Source organism: Daucus carota, chromosome 2 (assembly GCF_001625215.2).
Source record: "Daucus carota subsp. sativus chromosome 2, DH1 v3.0, whole genome shotgun sequence".
In the NCBI taxonomy this organism is placed as follows: Eukaryota; Viridiplantae; Streptophyta; class Magnoliopsida; order Apiales; family Apiaceae; genus Daucus; species Daucus carota.
The window spans coordinates 39,863,362-39,881,350 of record NC_030382.2 but is presented as its reverse complement, the minus strand read 5'-3'; the positions used below and the strand labels follow the sequence as shown (position 1 = coordinate 39,881,350).

General features: G+C 37.5%; 5 protein-coding genes across 6 annotated transcripts; 1 reads left to right on the top strand and 4 right to left on the bottom strand.

Annotated features, from left to right (window-relative positions):
- Window positions 1-1,037: 1,037 nt before the first annotated feature.
- LOC135150538 (putative ubiquitin-like-specific protease 1B) lies at window positions 1,038-1,759 on the bottom strand. Its single transcript, XM_064086892.1, has 2 exons — window positions 1,433-1,759; window positions 1,038-1,343 (listed from the first exon to the last, which is right to left on the bottom strand). The coding sequence occupies exons 1-2, from the start codon at window positions 1,757-1,759 to the stop codon at window positions 1,038-1,040; spliced, it is 633 nt and encodes a 210-aa protein (XP_063942962.1).
- A 49-nt stretch (window positions 1,760-1,808) lies between these two features.
- LOC135150665 (protein MAIN-LIKE 1-like) lies at window positions 1,809-4,771 on the bottom strand. The gene is made up of 2 exons (XM_064087495.1): window positions 2,463-4,771; window positions 1,809-2,375 (listed from the first exon to the last, which is right to left on the bottom strand). The coding sequence occupies exons 1-2, from the start codon at window positions 3,933-3,935 to the stop codon at window positions 1,866-1,868; spliced, it is 1,983 nt and encodes a 660-aa protein (XP_063943565.1). The 5' UTR covers window positions 3,936-4,771; the 3' UTR covers window positions 1,809-1,865.
- LOC135150537 (protein FAR1-RELATED SEQUENCE 5-like) lies at window positions 4,742-5,953 on the bottom strand. The gene has a single exon (XM_064086891.1). The coding sequence runs from the start codon at window positions 5,951-5,953 to the stop codon at window positions 4,742-4,744; it is 1,212 nt and encodes a 403-aa protein (XP_063942961.1).
- Window positions 5,954-6,416: 463 nt separating this feature from the next.
- On the top strand, window positions 6,417-13,495 carry LOC108205871 (protein DETOXIFICATION 45, chloroplastic). 2 transcript variants are annotated; one of them, XM_017375986.2, is made up of 14 exons: window positions 6,417-6,591; window positions 7,317-7,718; window positions 8,090-8,262; window positions 8,996-9,139; window positions 9,249-9,418; window positions 9,806-9,941; window positions 10,156-10,252; window positions 10,332-10,432; window positions 11,101-11,264; window positions 11,597-11,668; window positions 11,802-11,918; window positions 12,002-12,097; window positions 12,192-12,313; window positions 13,114-13,495. In XM_017375986.2, the coding sequence occupies exons 2-14, from the start codon at window positions 7,360-7,362 to the stop codon at window positions 13,187-13,189; spliced, it is 1,827 nt and encodes a 608-aa protein (XP_017231475.1). In that variant the 5' UTR covers window positions 6,417-6,591; window positions 7,317-7,359; the 3' UTR covers window positions 13,190-13,495. The 2 variants fall into 2 exon arrangements, with proteins under 2 accessions (XP_017231475.1, XP_017231476.1); XM_017375987.2 differs by having other exon boundaries at window positions 6,453-6,591; window positions 7,341-7,718; window positions 13,114-13,415.
- Window positions 13,496-14,059: 564 nt separating this feature from the next.
- Window positions 14,060-17,246, bottom strand: LOC108205887 (isocitrate dehydrogenase [NAD] regulatory subunit 1, mitochondrial). The gene is made up of 4 exons (XM_017376007.2): window positions 16,686-17,246; window positions 15,166-15,405; window positions 14,997-15,075; window positions 14,060-14,678 (listed from the first exon to the last, which is right to left on the bottom strand). Exons 1-4 carry the CDS (start codon window positions 17,193-17,195, stop codon window positions 14,404-14,406), a joined length of 1,104 nt encoding a protein of 367 aa, XP_017231496.1. The 5' UTR covers window positions 17,196-17,246; the 3' UTR covers window positions 14,060-14,403.
- Window positions 17,247-17,989: the final 743 nt, after the last annotated feature.

The window sequence follows — 17,989 nt, the reverse complement described above, 5'->3', positions numbered from 1 at the left end:
AAATCCGTTTCTTCTTGCAAAGTTTAGATTGTATGACGGGTCCGAGTCTATTCTAGTTTCGCTTGGTGATGACACCAAAGATCATCCAATGATCACGACGGGAGAGGTTCGCGAGGGAAGTGTTTTGGTGTTGTATCAAGCGACTTGTTTCATTAGCATGGACGAAACCCCTCACCATCGACTTTCCATTGGCTACTCCAATATTCTAGGCATTTTCAATTAATTTGTATGAAATTGTATGAATTTGTAAGAATTTATTATTTTCTATGAATTTGTAAGAATTTATTATTTTCTATGAATTTGTAAAAATTGCCTGATTTCCTAATATGTATTAAATTATATGAATTTTTAGAAGTTTAATACAATTTTTATGAATTTTTATGATTTTGGAGTAAGGGTGCAAAAAACAGGTTTCCATGGTACCAAAATGGGGAAAAAACAGGTCAGGGGAGCCAAAATGATCCCTGTGTTTCCAGCGCTTTTTAAGCGCTGGACACAAAAAACAGTCTCAGACGTCCAGCGGTTTTTAAGCGCTGGACGGCTGGGAGTAGTTTTTGTGTCCAGCGCTTAAAAAGCGCTGGAAACACAGGAACAATTTTGGCCATATCTCCCCTGTTTTGTCATGCCTGCCTATAAACCAAAACCAATCCAAAATCAACACTGTAACTGAAACTTGAAACTGCTACTTGAAAAATGAAACTCAATCCAAAATCATAACTAAAACTACATCCAAAATCATAACTGAAACTTGAAATATGAAACTCATACCAAAATCAAAACTAAAACTCAATCCAAAATCAAAACTAAAACTCAATCCAAAATCAAAAGTAAAACTCAATCCAAAATCAAAACCAATAATTAACAACAATAATCACAACTGAATTTCGGGGAAGGGAATAGGACACGGTTGTTAAACAACCGATATAAATGAAGGTTGCATTATATAGATAACTGAACGAGGTTCTACAAAAGGCAATACAATTGAAGTTTTAAGTACAAAATTATTCCTACAACTGAAAAAGAACATAACAAAAGAACTAAGCCCTAGAAGCATTGTCCAGCCTTTGCTTCATGAGGAACCCAGGGATCATTCTTGCTTTTCCCCTTTGAATCTCCTTCGCAATCCTATAGCGGAAAGTCTCAACATCAGAACTCGTCCAACTCATTGACTGTAAATGGAAGCCTTGCAACATATAGTCCATATACTTCATGACAAAAATACCGCAGTCAGTGTGGTTGCTTTGCTTTGGCCTTCTCATCAAGGCACTAATTTGAGCCGGGCCCTCTGGAAAAACCTCTTGCCGCCTCTCGCAGAATCTAATCAAGTCGGGCAACATCTTCGTCTGAAATATGTTAAGTCAGTACTAATTATAAACATATTCGAAAACATATTCAATAATGACATAAGTGGGTGCATTAAGTGTGTACGTACCACTATTTCTTCCTCCTCCGGGTAACTTGAGTCATCATATAAAGGATCCAATATGACAACGCCCCATGTCTTCACGGAGAAGACAAATAGAATCCAGTGATTCTCCTCTACGCAAGTCGGGAGGAAGATGAAATCAACCTTGTTGATCGTCGGCCCCACTTCAGCACTTCCATAATCGCAGTAGAAGTTATGCAACTTCACGTAGGACTCGGGGTTCTTCCAATTCTTATTCTTGGCAAGGGGAATGAAGAACGGATCCATAAAATAGTACGTTGGCTTCCTATCATGAAGCCTAGCAATCTCCTCCTCCCTATCACGTAACAACATCTGTGGCATGAACAGAGTTAGTAAGCAGAAATATGTACAGAAACCACATTACTTAACACACGTACACATAGAGGTCATCAATTCAAAACGGAATACACATAGAGGTCTAGGAACGTACCATATACGCATAAATAATCCGGTCATCTATCCAAGATCCCGGAGCCAGTGTCAGCAAATTGACAGGCTTCAACTCGTACAATGCATTCTTCACCCCCCCATCTAGCTTCACCACACCATCTTTCCAACCCCATTCTGTAGCTATTGTATCTTGCTTTGTGGGAGAAAGGGGCTTGTTCATCTTCCATTTCCCCTTCCTCAGACTAACAAGTGCCAACTTGTCTGGACGGGAAGAAGATGCTGGTTGTTCGGGGATATGCTGCGAAGGCTGAGTCATGGGAATGATGTCCTGCTCAGCGACACCTGCCAACCCTGTCCCAGACAAGTCTGCCCGATCTAGATGCTCAAAGACTGGAGGGGTGAATCCCGGCCCCTTCACAGTCTTCATGAAGCGAGAGTATCGGTCGACAAACTTAGGTGCAAGTTGTCGAAACTCGGGGACAAAACTAGAAGGCATACGCGCATCCAACTGCCTTACTAGGTCCATAGCTGACTCAATCTGCAAAAAACCAAAAGTCAATACAACATGGATGTACGAAACGAACAATACAGTAATTGCAAAAACTTGAGCTAACTAAACACTTACAAGCTGGAAGGCCTCGTAGTTGTCAAACAACTCACGACTGGAATAATCTGATTGAGGCTTGGGCTTTGGCTTCCCCACTCGCCTCCTAGACACCTCCATGTACCACTCCATGTACGCAGCCTCCGAAGTGTACCCTAAATCATCACACAGGGCTATGTCAGGCCGGTCACAAAAGCGCCTCCACCGCCCAATCTCTGCGAACCACACAGCCATCCAATTCTCTGCATGGAATCTCTGCTTCGGCTTCCTATACGCAGTCATGTCTACAGGTGGCCTCGGAATGCACGGCCTCAACCCAAATTGCCTCAAAACCCTGTCAGAATGCTGGAACTCACAAATGTCGAAGCAGAGAAGTGGAAGCCTGGACTGTCCGGCAAACTGTGCCTCAATCAGATCCCAATCAAGATGTGGAATCACAGGGGGCTCATCCTCGTCTCCATAAACCTCCTCTGGCTCCTCATCATAAGGTGTCCACCTCACTCGATCTGACCCGACGCCATCAAACTCAGCCCTATAGTGTGGCAAGTTGTGGTGAGGACCCTTAGAACCCCGGCGCCGCTTCCCAAGCACCGGCTTCACCACAACCTCTTCTGCATTTCCAGCTTCCTTATCCTCAAGTAGAACACTCTTCGTCTTCGGATAAGCCCAATACAACGCAGCTGGAAATCTCACAGCCTGAGGAAAAGGACAAGGCAACCCGATATCAAACCGCTCATAACTCCAAATCTGAAGTAGCAGCATGCAACCGGCAATGTGTGTGTTATCCTTCCTGACAGCCATCCCCAAAGCCCTATACAGATATGCCAAGACACCAGAACCCCAGGAGTACGTATGAATCTGTGAAATATCACGAAGGAGCCCAATGTACCTCGGGTGAACAACACTCCTACTCCTCGTAGGGAACAGAACAGCCCCAACAACCAGCATAAGATAAGCCTGCGTGTGAATTGCAATCCGCTCAGGGTCACCCTCCACACCTGCCCGTCCATATCTCTGATAAAGCCATGTGAACTTGATGCCTGACTTATTCCAACCAGCCTCATAATCTTCATCACTCAGTTCCTCGAACCAAAATCTCCGAAACCACGAGGCCGGGCACTGTATGGCTGGCCCTCCCAAGGCTTGCCCAAGAATAGGCAGCCCCAAAATATAACTCACATCCTGCAGAGTAATAGTCATCTCACCCTGGCGCATGAAGAAGGTGTTCGTCTCAGGCCTCCACCGCTCCACGAGTGCAGAGACTAATGCCGTGTCATTCTGTACCCCCACATCCTGGTTAGCAAACAATCCGAATCCCACGGCGTGCAACAGCTCCTTCTGTGCCTCAGACAGAACCCAAACATGAAGTAGACGGCTCGCACCAAAGCACTCTAGAGGCCCCCTATCTGTACCTCTCCAAACATTATCACTGACATGGTAAGCATTGTCAGTGATAACCACCCGGCTGCTCGGTCCTGGCAATATGTCCTCCATCTCTGCAGATCCCAAACATAAAAAATCACTTACAAATTCATAAATTACCCTTACAAATTCAGTGCAAATTCACTTACAAATTCATAAATTACAAAGCAGATAGCATATATCGACAATAAATCAGTGACGCTTAATGACAATACAACACAACACATATCGACAAATAAATCAGCATCACTCAAACAGCCTGAATTCACTTACAAATTCATACATTATAACCGTACAAAATCAGTGCAAATTCAAGTATATACTAACTTAAACTAAAGCATACAACACATTGCAATGAACCATAAGCTATAACATAAATCAGAGTTTCCAATCAGAGTTTGTAATATTTTATAAGCTTCATCTTAAATCTAGGATCTAAGATAGCAGCAATAGCCAAAGCCAGGCTGCATTTTTTCCAATAGTCATCAAATTTAGTTTTCATCTTCATTCCTAAAGAACTAATAAACTCATCTGATTTATGACACCAGCCAATTAACTGCATATGAATTTCACAAATTTCAGGGAAATAAATATTTGCAGTCACATGTTTGCTTCCAGTAAAAACATTAGAAACTTCGATTAGGAGCTTCAAGTAACAGACAGAGTATAGACAGAGTCATGTTCTGGCAACAGAGAAAATGCATCCTTAAACTCTAAAGCCATATCAAGCAGTGCCTTCAATCCTTAAACTCTAAAACCTTGTAGAAATATGTAGCATATTCAAAGGGGCATTTTATCAAACAAGTTGCATTCACTACGAAAAAGCAAGGTTTTTATTCACTACAAAGTATAATCGAACCCAAACAAACATCCTAAACCTAACAGCAACCAAATAGGTACGAGGTTGAAGGGGTACGAGCTTCAAGCCATGTTCTTAGCACCCATTCGAAACTACTTTTTACTTCATCCCTCATGAGTGCAAATCCAAAAAGAACAGACTGGTAATGATGATTGACCCCTGTAAAAGGCACAAATGGCATGGCATACCTATTCGTTCGGTATGTCGTATCAAAAGCAACAACATCTCCAAAATTACTATAGGCCATCAAACATTTAGGATCCACCCATACTAGATTTTTCAAACGGTTTTCTCCATCCACTTGAGTTTTCACAAAAAACTTCCCACCGCCTTCCTCTTTAAGACGACTTAACAAATCCAAACCCGCTTGAGCATCACTCACTTGTATCTTTTTCTTCCGCTCATCCCGCACTACATTCCTAATATTTTGGCTACCAAAACCAACATTACTAACTCCACCTTGCATATTGCTAAAAAGACTCATGGTTTGGCTAGGGCGAATACCCGACACATTTAACACATTTATAAGATTTCTTGCCGCACTCGTCACATGTCTTTCCCGTTGAATCAAAGTCATCTTACTAGGAGATACAAGATCATGATTGTGTTCTAATTCAACGGTTGTCAACTCCCAATAATCTTTTTTCTTCTTTTTCACAACAAACATCCTAACCTTACAACCACTTCTAGGAAGTTTGTCCCGACGACGTGTGCCCTTACTACTGCCTACACATACTTCTTCATCCACCACATTTTTGTCTTGATTTTCACCCGCGAGTCTACAAACAAACATTCGGGCATATATTTCATCAACTTTTGCCCGTTTCTTTGTTTGTTGTATTTTCACCGCAAACCCATTCTTAAGGGCATATGACCTAATAAATCTATCTGCGCCATCTAAATTATCAAATCTCTGATTCAAATACGGGACTTCCATATTTTTATTTCTTTCATTCTCATCAATAAATTTATTATCCACTCCTTTATCATCACTCTCTACGTTCTCATCAACCTCATCATCACTACTAACAACATTTCGATCATCAATACAATCTTCATCAACACTAACATATTCTTTATCATCAACATTTTCATCATCTTTTAAATCAATAAACACACGATCTACAACACTATCAACCTTAACAACATCATCTACATCTACGTAATCCTTATTATCAACTTTTTTTACTCTTTTTCTTGGAACAAAATCCTCGAACAAAGAATCCGCCATAACAACAACAACACAAACGAAGCAAACAAACAACTAGATTAGAGTTAGAAATTACCACAATCTTGAGTATGCACTTGCTTCTTTAGCTCCAAAGATTATGCACTTACCACAAACCCTAACTCTCCAAATTTTTAAGCTCCTCGATCTTTTTTCTAACACTAACCTAAAGTGAGCTAAGTACGCGGGTATATGATCATTTCTCTGTGTTTCCAGCGCTTTTTTAGCGCTGGACAAGTGAAAATATCAAACTCCTCCAGCGCTTTTTTAGCGCTGGACGTCTAAAAAATAGTCACTCGTCCAGCGGTTTTTTAGCGCTGGACGGTAGGCTTCCAGCGGTAAAAAAGCGCTGGACGGTTTTTAAATCGTGGCCCTTGGTTGGGCCATCGGACGGCTCAAACGCCGTGTGTTGGTTAAAGGTCCCCCAGCAACCGATTGCTGGGGACCTGGACCCTATTTTTATTTGTTCTGTCCTTGTATACAAAAACCCAAACTCAGTAGTCTGTGATCACCTAAACCCTTAACCCTGGCTTGCAAAATTGTGAATATCATCTGTGTGTATATACATATAGTACAAGACTGGGCGGCAATTTATATAAACCAAGCACACACCCACAGTGTTGTTATCAATTTTAATTCAGGTTCTTCCTCTTTCTTCTTCCTTTTCTTCTTTGATGACTTGCTGATTATCTTTTTCTTGTTTTTATCCAATTTTTTGTTTCTTTCCTGCTATATTATCTTTACAACCCAATATGTGCAGATTGTGTTTGTGAATTTGTGTGTGTTGTGAAACTTTGTTAGTGGAGGTTGTTGATATTATGTTAAAAATCTTATCTTTTTCAAAGATTATGTGTAAAGTTTGAATTTTTACTAAAGAAGTCCAGACTTTAGTTATCTGTTGTTTCTGGGAATTTTTTTCTCTGATATGGTTCACTGCATACTAATCTTTAACATCAATTACTCTGCTTCTCAATTCCTAGTTGATAAGTTGGTCATGTTTTTGTATATATTTTTGCTAATTAGTCGGTGATGATTCTTCTTCTTGCTGTTATCCAGGTTTTTGTTCGTTTTCAAATTTATTATATTCCAACTCAATTTGTATACAATTAAGTATATGTCGTATGCGTAGCTCTGGAAAAATAGAGGATGTATATTATTTTTTTCCTATATTAGTCAGTGACTGAGGGCTGTAAACCTTTGTTACTTGTTAGATAAATTGGTTGTTGATATATTGTTAAAAATTATGATTTTTCACAACATTTAGATTTATTTCCACCAAAAGTTTAAAGTTCTGTTTGTCGTGGGATTTCTTTTTGAAAACTGAACATGTTTCATCTCATGTTTGTTTTTACTTTTTACCTTACAGGGTGACACTTCACATTGATTGCAGAAATTGAATATAGATAAAAATGGCTGCTTCTCAAGTGTCTGGAGGAGGGACTTCTTCTAGATTGTTTACTAGGGAACTGAATCCCACTACAAGAATGAGGAGGTCACTCTTACTGCAAAACTCTAGTCAATCTCGCAATTTCAACATGTTAGTTAACGGGAAGAGATTGAGATGTATTGACATTGTTGCTCGTGCTTCATTGTCCACCAACTACACACAAATGTCTTCACCATTGCCCATTATGCGCCAAAGAAGACGCCCATTATCTGATGTTAATTATAAGTTAAGTTCAGATTCTAGTGTGCAAACATCTGATATGGATGAGAGTTTGTCCATAGAAGAAGAGTTTGAGCCATCAACTTCAGAAGATACTTCCCAGTAAGAATGCTGACAATTTACTCTATAATTCTTATGTTACGTAATTCGCGCTTCCTTGAGAAATGTTTTCCTTTTTGTGCCAATTGTTCTGTAAGTCGACTGCCTAGTTACCGGAATTTGTTTAGTATTGAATCTTACCCCTCTTTAAGTCTATGTTGTTTTTTACTTGCATTAGTTGTGCTGTTTCCTACTAAAATTATCTAACTATATATTGTTATTTTATTATCATCATCATTTTTAATTTGTTTAATAATCAACTGCTACTCTTTTTAAAATTAGAAGAGTAAATATCGTTGCATGTTAAAAATCATTCCATTTCCTATGGGGTGTCTTATTTACTCCAGTTCATGACAATCTCTTTATGTTTACAGTGATTTGAATGAGAATTCTTCATCAGTTGCATCTGATAAAGTTAAGGCTGAGTTGAAAGGAAATGATACTAATCCAACACATGAACTTATCACGTTATCCCTTCCAGCAATTCTTGGACAGGCTATTGACCCATTTGCGCAGCTTATGGAAACGGCTTTTATTGGTCGATTAGGTAAGTTGGGTTCCGCTCTATAAGCAACTTCTGTAAAGGTTTATACAAAAATTGTTTTCCTACTTCCACCATCAGATTACGTTTTATTTTGAATATCCTTCCTAGCCTCCCTCTCCTTCTATATGTACATATCACTCGCTTTGAATATAAAACCTATAGTGACATTGGGTTGGACTGGGAGGATGTACTTGTTTTGGCTGTTGTAGTTTAATATGTTGTCTAAATTGTTCCTGGGGATATGTCCATGATTCTCACCTGATGTTCAGCTTATTTTTCGGTTGTCAGTAGTCTAACTGGTCCTAGGGAAATAGCTAGTGGTGTAGTATCTTGCTGTATGATAAACTAAATAGATTGGTACACTGGATTGTTATTAAATCAGCTGATGATGCAGCATTTCTTCATTTTAGTTTGGATGTCTCTAGGTTTTTTTGTTGGCATAGCTCCTGCTTTGGGACCTGAAAACATTTCTATTTAAGAATTGAATATTTAAATTCAACAATATAATTAAGCGTTGTGTACAAATAGGAAAAGTAATTTTTTTTTTTTTTGATCATTTCGTCTAATAATAAGCCAATAGCTTGTCTATTGGAAGATTCACGGATCTTATCTGAATTAAAACCTTTTCTTTTCCTTTGAATTTGTTTAGGTTATATTTGGAGCCTTTCTTCTGGAGCAGAAATTCTTTGTATTGAGGTGGTTATAATTTGTGACTCACATTTTTGTATCTTTGCAGGCTCTGTGGAGTTGGCTTCAGCTGGTGTGTCCATATCAATTTTCAATATTGTATCAAAGCTATTCAATATTCCTCTCCTCAGCATTGCTACTTCTTTTGTGGCTGAAGACATTTCAAGAAATGCACATTCACGCTCCAATTCAGGTAAACCAAACTGGATATATATTGTGCGGTGCACTATTTCAGTTTTTTGGTATCTAGTTTTATCAGTCTTTTTAGTTTCATCTTCCATTTTCAATATTGTCATGTACAGAGGGCCATGAAGAAATTAACAATGCTAGACCTTTGGAAGCTATGGCTAAAAGACAGCAATTATCTTCTGTGTCAACAGCTTTGACTTTAGCAATTGGCATTGGCTTATTTGAGGCTGTAGCCTTGTGGCTGGGATCTGGAATTTTTCTCAACTTAATGGGCTTATCGTCGGTAAGCTTTTTACATCTTAAAATTGCTGTAGTTCCTAGGATATCAATATATTCTTCATGTCCTGTACATGTATACTTTCTGTCATTTGCACTTGCGTTTGCAACCTTAAAACATGGGTGCCATCTAATCAAGGTCGGGTATCATATTATTACAACTTTGATCTAGACAGTGACGCACTTAGAGCAATTAGCAATCTTATTAAAAGAAATACATTCATATATCATTATAATAAATCTGTAATTACGAAATTACCATTAGATATTAGGGACCCATAGTACAAATATCTGTGGATCTGCTTTCAAATTTTGCCTTAAATTTTTGTTATCTATATTATGCATATAGTTTTTCCCATAGACAATTGCCTAATAAAGAATAAATTTACTACAGGCTTCCTCAATGCATGCTCCAGCACAACGTTTTCTTTCTCTTAGAGCCATTGGTGCTCCTGCTGTTGTTGTTTCCTTGGCTCTTCAAGGCATTTTTCGTGGATTCAAGGACACAAAAACTCCTGTAATCTGTCTTGGTATGTCCCTCTAAATTTCTTTGCGATTTAAAGAAGGATTAGAGTTGATGTTTACTTTCATACACAATAGTAGGACGATCTTGTGAGTTTCATGTTGCAATTTTCCTAACCGTGATTGTTTATGCTAAATTATTATACGGTTATAGGCTCAAAAAGTGGTTATTACTTGAGCATTCACAATAAACTAATTGATAGACTTCTTTTAAGTGTGCAGGTATAGGTAGTGCTGCAACTATCCTTTTGTTACCAGTTCTTATGTATTTTTTAAAACTGGGTGTAACTGGAGCCGCCATCTCTACTGTTGTTTCACAGTATGTCCTCACCCCTTAACTTTCATCCTTAAAATACCTTTTCCTTGTGTAATTGTCTTTGTCACATATAATTATACAGATATATCGTCACCTGCCTAATGCTCTGGCATCTCAATAAAAGAGCAGTATTATTGCCTCTAAAGCTGGGATCACTTCAGTTTCGCGGCTATTTGAAATCCGGTTGGTATTTAGGTTGATGTTTGTCATAAATATATGAATGATAATGAGAGCGTCAAGCATATGTATGTTATGTTGGATGCTAATGTGCCTTCTGATGATTGCTCTAATTATTATAGTATATTAGTATGCTACTGCATTTTCAGCTTGTGGGTATTTAGTTTAGTATTGCATCAATTACAGTGGCATAATGCACTAGTAAGTGTATTAGTAAGGTGATACTAACACGGTCCTTTAACTCTGATGTGAAGAAGAACAAGTATTTCCACTAAAATTCAGTGTTGTCTAATTCTTTATTAGTGCCACGGCTGCTTAGGTGCAGATGCAGTATTTGGACCTTGAGGTGCCTAACTACAATTTGAAGGTTGTAGAGATTTTTTAGGGTATTTTAGTGGTTTCACAACCTTCTCCCATGTTAGATTGCATTTGGGACACATCTTCTGAGAGAACAATTCAGGCCTTTATTGGTTATCCATTGATGAAAAGTTGTCCAGTATTGATTCACTAGCACAATCATGTAATAGAAGCAGCATTTCCCAATGGAAATACACGTGATCTTAATTTTGCAAAATTTCATTCTTGATTATTTTCTCCGACTAGATTTTTCTGTATCTCCATATGTTATACATTTTATACTGAATTTACTTTATGATCATTTGGCAAATTTCCAGGTGGTTTTCTGCTGGGGAGAACTCTTGCAGTCCTTATAACTACGACAACTGGAACATCTATGGCTACTCGTCAAGGTCCACTTGCTATGGCCGCTCATCAAATATGTCTACAAGTATGGTTAGCTGTATCTTTACTGACAGATGCACTTGCTGCATCCGGTCAGGTAATATTTTTCTCCCTGGAGTTTTATCTTCATTATGTATTTGTTTGTCTATAGATTATAGTCCCAGTTATTTTTTTTTTGGGTGTTTTTTTAATGGTGAGTGCATGGTAAACTAAGCTTTGTTAAAGATATGGACTTCAATCGACTATTGGCCATGACAGCGATGCCTTTATTTCTAGATGGAACTCACTGCTTATGGTTTACTTGCAGTTTATTGTGATATGGCTTGTCACTCATATAGTATACTACAGATCTTAAATGCACGTTAGTCTTTGTGCTTAAAATCATACTCCTAAGGTTTTGTTCTACTTGCTGACGACTTCTTTCTGTAGGCCTTAATTTCTAGTTCAGCATCTAAAGGTGATTACAGATCTGTGAAGGAAGTCACGTATTCTGTGTTGAAGGTATAGCTGGGTCGAAAATTGTTATAAATTTCATAGACAGATCCTAGTGCAGTTAACTTCTTAATATCAAGTTCTTCTCGTTAAACATGTCTTTTTGTTTTTTTTATCGTGATTGTGTTTTATTTCTTTGCAGATAGGATTTGGGACAGGTATTTTATTGACTTTGATTTTGGGGGCATCGTTTAGCTCTTTAGCTACCTTGTTTACTAAAGATGCAGAAGTATTAGCAATTGTGAGAACTGGGGTATTGGTAAGTGATAGCCTCTCTTTTTTATTTTTTATTTTGTTATTTTGATTTGGAATTTTCCGTAATTACCTTAAATTTTGATACAGTTTGTCAGTGCCAGTCAACCTATAAATGCATTGGCATTTATTTTTGATGGTCTCCATTATGGTGTTTCAGATTTCAAATATGCGGCTTGTTCAATGGTATGTAGTACTATGCGCGTAATTGTTATGTCAACCGGTTATGAACTTATGATGCAAATAGTGTTTCTCATAAATGTTGTGTGATGAACTGCAGATGGTGGTGGGAGCAATATCTTCTATATTCCTGTATTACGCTCCCTCAGTTTTTGGTCTTCCTGGTGTTTGGGCAGGTCTGACTCTTTTTATGGGATTGCGGACCATAGCTGGAGTTATCAGGTAAAACTGACGCAGTATTTAAGAGTTCTGAATAAAAAGTATCAATATTTTGGAGAGCTTTAGCATTAGAGGGTAATGTTCTTGGTCAGGCCAAATGTCTAATTGCTGTTGAACTCGGGACCACATTGCAGTTTTATCACTGCATTGAAAAGCTATCATTTGCATAATCATACAGATTAAAAACACATTTTTCATATTTGAACCTAAATTAAGTTTCAAAAACTTTGAATGCGTTTGACCTGAGATGGTCCCCCATCTCATTCAACAACTCAGCAACCACCTGTTCAATTTATTTGCTAAATGTGTATATGTAACTTAGACCCCAGGCAGAAGTCAAACAATCAAGCTAGTATTCACAAATAAATTTAACCTAAAATCCAGATAAATAATTGTCATTACTCATTACAGATCTCTTGACCAGAAAAGCTTTCATGTGGAAAATTTAATAATCATATCCCAAAAGTGATTCCATTCCACAGAGGTCTTGTATGATGAGAATTATGAATTTGTGTATAATGTTGGAGATCATCTACAAACATGAAGCCTTGCAAGGTTATACTATGGTCAGAATGTCAAAAAGGTTCAATGCATATAATTAAGTTTATGTGTTTATAATAATAATAGAATATATTATGTTATGCAAGTGTATAGTAAGGACAGGAAGCCGTAGAAATGCAAAAATTGAAATTTTAGTTCGGCTTCATGACCCTAAAACAGTGCTAGTTATATCATAGATTTTCTTTGTGGAAGAATAATATATTAGTGTAGTTGAGGGAAATATATTTGTTTTGTGTTTTCAGATTAGCATCAAAGGATGGTCCATGGTGGTTTCTACACAAAGACTCTGAAAGGCTTAAGTTTAGCGAGGTTCGCTAAATTTATTATGAAAATTACCACCCTGAAGCTCAATGGCGTGCTAATACTACTTGCCCGAGTAATAATTTTTCTAACAAATGATCAGTCTGACTCCCCAGTTTTGTAATTCTTTTGTCTCCTAGTCTCTGCTAACAGCAAAACCAAGGCCTTTTAGGGTGGCTTGATACATATGTTTTTCCACGTGTTATTACTTATTACTATGAACCTCAAATTTTTGTGTACTAAACCATGGCTGACAGTTATCGAGTATTTTCAGAATCGGGAGCACCTGTAAATTTATGTATATAAAAATTTCTGATCGACATATATCTGATACTCTTGATAATATAATGCAGCTCACAAATTGAGACTGAAATAGATGTGAATTAGATCATGGGAATCTGCCATCATTGTGCTACAAAAGTCTCAAATACTAATCAAGTTTAGGTTGTTCACATTTTTTTTTTTTTGCCCACTTATCTTCTATTAGTGAAATTCGGGTTTGTTTGGAAGTTGGCAAAATTTTCAGAACAGCTACAGAGCACAGACTTGCATTAGAGACCGCCCTGTTTGGTGTTTGAGACCGAGAACGAGGTAGAGAGAGCCTCAAGAGAAGAGGGCACATTTTGGGGATATATATAGCATATGTTTGGATTATACACCCGTCCCATACTAGGATAGCAGGATGTCATATAATGAGTGTATACACGGGAACAAATATACTTATTAACAAAATCAGTATTCTTGCGGGACATATTGTTTTTTTTTTTTGTCATAGGGACAAATAGTTGTGTCTAAAGTGTAAAGTGGACGTGTGTGATTTTAAAATGCGTAGAAAAAAAATATATAAAAATGGTTAGGACGGGGGGAGAGTAATGGTTCAGCCAGTACTCAAGATTAACAGGCGCAGATGAAATTTCAAGGTGCAAAACAAACCATAACTTTGGTATTCGGCACCTTTTCCACATTTACAAGGGAATAATAATTTTTATGTACCAAAATGTAACTCAATAATAACAAGTGTGACATTCTCATCTGTGACACGAGATGTAATGCTAAAATTCCCCCAGCATTCGAATTTGTCTTGGCTTATTCAACCTAGCCAACGCTTATTTAAACCTCAATGATTCGATACAACCAAGATGTTGCCCCGCAAAACTGTTGACTGTTCTAATATATATATGTTGAAAAATAGAGGCAACATGTACTTAAAAAATCAGCAGGCGTGTCAAATTTCAGTCGATGTTTGCAATAACAGCATCAACAATTTGTTGTGTGGTGCTGTTTCCTCCTAGATCTTTCGTCCTGTATTTGCCCTGTAAAATTACACGCTCTACTGCAGTCTCCAACCGATCAGCAAAAAGTGGGAACCGCAAATGTCTCAACATCATGGCTGAGGAGAGGAGCAAAGCTACAGGATTTGCTTTCTTTTGCTCTACCCACTCAATTTTTCCCACGTTTCCTGCTGAAGCACCTTGTTCAAAAATGGCATAATCGGACCCCACATTACCTATATAAGAAGTTGTCACAAGTCAACAGTCTCAGTCAATAGTTTTCAAGTAACTTGAGTATAGGTAAAAGAGTGTTAAGATATCTGCTTGCTTCATAACCTTATCAACAGTAACTACACATATTCAGGTGTTAATTCGAGTAGAGATTTTAATATAATGAGCTGGGCCTTTCAAGAACATAATATATTTTTTTGTTAAAAAGCCAAAAGAGCTTTAACCCCTGTTTCAGATTTGCCAACTCTCTAATATGGATACATGAGACATGAGTCTCCTAAAGTATTAAATGAAACATGAGACAGAGCTAGTATTGTGGATACCTCCTGGCATGACACCAGTACCCCCTGCGATACCAGCAGCTGTATTTGCCACTAGATTTCCATACAAATTAGGGGTGACCTACAAAATATACATCAACCACCTTTACCCTGTGATAACATTACGCAAAATCAATAGGGTGAGTAACTGATAAATGTTGATATTACATACCATAACATCAAATTGTTCGGGTTTTGATACAAGTTGCATGCAGCAGTTGTCCACTATGATTTCATTGTATTTGATACTTGGATACTTGCTGGCAACCTCCCGGCAAGATTCTAAGAAAAGGCCATCTGCAAGTTTCATAATGTTGGCTTTGTGCACTGCTGTCACCATCTTTCGGTTGTTGAGGTGAGCATACTCAAAAGCATATTTTGCGATACGTTCTGAACAGAACTTTGTTATTACCTAAGCATATGGGGACAATTAGAACTGCAGCATACTTTCATGCTCTTAGGGAAATTTATATATCATATCGCAATTGTCTTTCGAGTAACAGTTTGAAGAATGGGAGAACATGCCACACATTGAAGAAAAGAAAGCAAGAATAGAGAGCATATATCTTGAATTAAGGAGAATACAGCAAGAAGAGTTAATAAAGATAGGAAAAAAAAATACCAAATCCCGTGAATGGCCAATCCTAGACAAAAAATCTGATGGCATGTTTTCGATTTTAGTAATAACTTTTATGTGATACATGGTCAACTAGAGTACCTATGTTAACAATAATCTAAAGTGTCTATCAAACATAAAGATAAACAAAAGCACTTGTCTATACACTGAGAATGTACAAAGATAAAGATAAACAAAAGCACTTGTCTATACACTGAGAATGTACAAATCTACCCTTTATTTATTTTAATTATGTTAAATGATGCTAAATTCTTAATCTGGAACAAAGCCAGCTGAATAGAAAAACAAGAACAATCACCATGCTAATACCTACTGCATTAGCAATTTGAAAATCACAATTTTTTTCCACAAGAACAATCACCATACTTAATTAGCAATTTGAAAATCCTAATCATTTCCACTGTTTTAATGAGTCCTCCTGAAAATCCTAAAACAAATCGAAGAAACCACAACGTAAATTAAAAGTAACTAAGAAAGTGTAAAGCGAAGTAGAAACACACAATGGTGTCTACCAAGACAGAGCAAGTTCAAGTCAATTTCTCATCAAATGATCAACATATTCAATTTAAACTATTAATACAAAGTTGTTAATCAATTAAAGATGGAAGTACATCAAAGTCCAAGCAAGCATAAAGCAGAGGCAAAACAACAAAAAATGTCAGATACCCCAAGAAAAAACATTCGATTCAAGTTTTCATAAACTGATCAACATATTCATATTCAACTATGAACACAAAGTTCACACCAGATTAAAGACGAAAGGATATTGAAGTCCCATTTTCAACAAAATAACCACATTTTAACTTTAACGTGTCACTCAAAAGTCAAAACACACAAGTTCAATATAAAGACAAAATAACTCAGCAGTCACCAAACAATACAAAACCAATTAAAACCTAATTTCGCATAAACAACATACTAAAACAAAAATATGATATAATACAAAGCTATTAGAACCTAATTTCGTGTAAAAACATAATAAAACTAAAATATGTCATAATTTTCGACACACGAGATAATATTATAATTGGTGAAGACAGGGAATGACATTATACCTTAAGACTCTCGACGACACCGGGAACAACCTCGTGCTCAAGTCCAGCATACTCGCCCTCCGTATTCTCCCTGATGACAACAATATCGACATTCTCGTGGCGCGTAGGCAATCCAGGGAAGTTCTGGCAATTCACGAGCGACGCATACAAATCAAGCTCCTTTCGGAGATGCAAATTGAGCGAGCTGATGCCTCCGCCCATCGGCGTCATCAATCCGCCTTTGAGGCACACTTTATTCCTCTTGATCGAATCCATCACTTCTTGTGGGACCGCTTTCATGTCGCCGTGGCAGTCGTATTTTTCGAAGGCGACGGGAGCGTGCATCGCGGCGAAGACTTGCTCGACGGCGTCGGTGACGAGAGGGCCGATGCCGTCGCCGGGGATTAGGGTGACGGTGCGGGAGGCGCCGTCGCCGGGACGGGGCATGTAGGTGACGGATCGGGTCGGGTGGAAACGGGAGGGGGAGGAGGTGAGGTGGCGGAGGAGAGGTAGGGTTCGTCTCGTCGCCATTGATCGATGACAGAATTACACAAAAGTAAAATTATACGAGTATTTTAGTTTGTTATGATGTACTACTACTATTTATTAAGATAATAATCAACATTTTATGAATAATTTTTTTGAAATTTAATTTTTTATTCTAAATTATATCTTTCAAATATTTTTTTTGGAATATATCATCAAAAATAGAAAATATCTACGAATATATGAGATTTTTTTGAGGAAGTGTGACCTATTTTATAAGTTATGTTGTGTTTATTTGTCGGGAATAAATTTGAAAATAATATAATAAAATTTGAAAAAAAATTATGCACATGGTGCAAAATTTTTGTTCTTTTTCATTTTGTTATTTATTAATTAAATCTTCTTAACATTTTTACACTTTCGAAATTGACATCTTAATTTTCATATATTTTTTAAACGTTCTTCAACTCATCTCATTCCATAGGATTTTTCTTCAAAATTTATTTTATGTGAACTTGTGTAGAATTCAGACTCAGATTGAAGCATTAATAACCCTTTAGAAGTGCCAAACATACGCATCTGCATGTAATGTAATTGCCACAGCAACTATAATTATATCAGAAGAGGCAAATCTGAGAATAAAATATGATGAAGATTAAAATATAAGAAGAGGATAATCCCATATAAATATGCTCAAGATTGATAAACTCAAGCAGGGCTTTAGTTGATCAATGTTGGATAAACATTGTAGTAAAAACATCCATCTCCTCTTCAGGGCCGGCTCAATCAAATTTGGGGCCCTAAGCAAAACCTAAAAATGAGGCTCATACATATATATA

What these genes read in the sequence shown, in the direction of transcription:
- LOC135150537 (XM_064086891.1), bottom strand. Translation starts at nt 5,953, where the DNA reads ATGGCGGATTCTTTGTTCGAGGATTTTGTTCCAAGAAAAAGAGTAAAA.
- LOC135150665 (XM_064087495.1), bottom strand. Translation starts at nt 3,935, where the DNA reads ATGGAGGACATATTGCCAGGACCGAGCAGCCGGGTGGTTATCACTGAC. An exon ending in ACTACGAGGCCTTCCAGCTT is followed by an intron (nt 2,376 to 2,462) that starts GTAAGTGTTTAG and finishes GGTTTTTTGCAG; the next exon opens with ATTGAGTCAGCTATGGACCT.
- LOC108205887 (XM_017376007.2), bottom strand. Translation starts at nt 17,195, where the DNA reads ATGGCGACGAGACGAACCCTACCTCTCCTCCGCCACCTCACCTCCTCC. An exon ending in GTGTCGTCGAGAGTCTTAAG is followed by an intron (nt 15,406 to 16,685) that starts GTATAATGTCAT and finishes CCATATGCTTAG; the next exon opens with GTAATAACAAAGTTCTGTTC. An exon ending in TACTGGTGTCATGCCAGGAG is followed by an intron (nt 14,679 to 14,996) that starts GTATCCACAATA and finishes CTTCTTATATAG; the next exon opens with GTAATGTGGGGTCCGATTAT.
- LOC135150538 (XM_064086892.1), bottom strand. Translation starts at nt 1,759, where the DNA reads ATGTTGTTACGTGATAGGGAGGAGGAGATTGCTAGGCTTCATGATAGG. An exon ending in CGGAGGAGGAAGAAATAGTG is followed by an intron (nt 1,344 to 1,432) that starts GTACGTACACAC and finishes AACATATTTCAG; the next exon opens with ACGAAGATGTTGCCCGACTT.
- LOC108205871 (XM_017375986.2), top strand. Translation starts at nt 7,360, where the DNA reads ATGGCTGCTTCTCAAGTGTCTGGAGGAGGGACTTCTTCTAGATTGTTT. An exon ending in ATCTCTACTGTTGTTTCACA is followed by an intron (nt 10,253 to 10,331) that starts GTATGTCCTCAC and finishes ATAATTATACAG; the next exon opens with ATATATCGTCACCTGCCTAA. An exon ending in TCGCGGCTATTTGAAATCCG is followed by an intron (nt 10,433 to 11,100) that starts GTTGGTATTTAG and finishes GCAAATTTCCAG; the next exon opens with GTGGTTTTCTGCTGGGGAGA.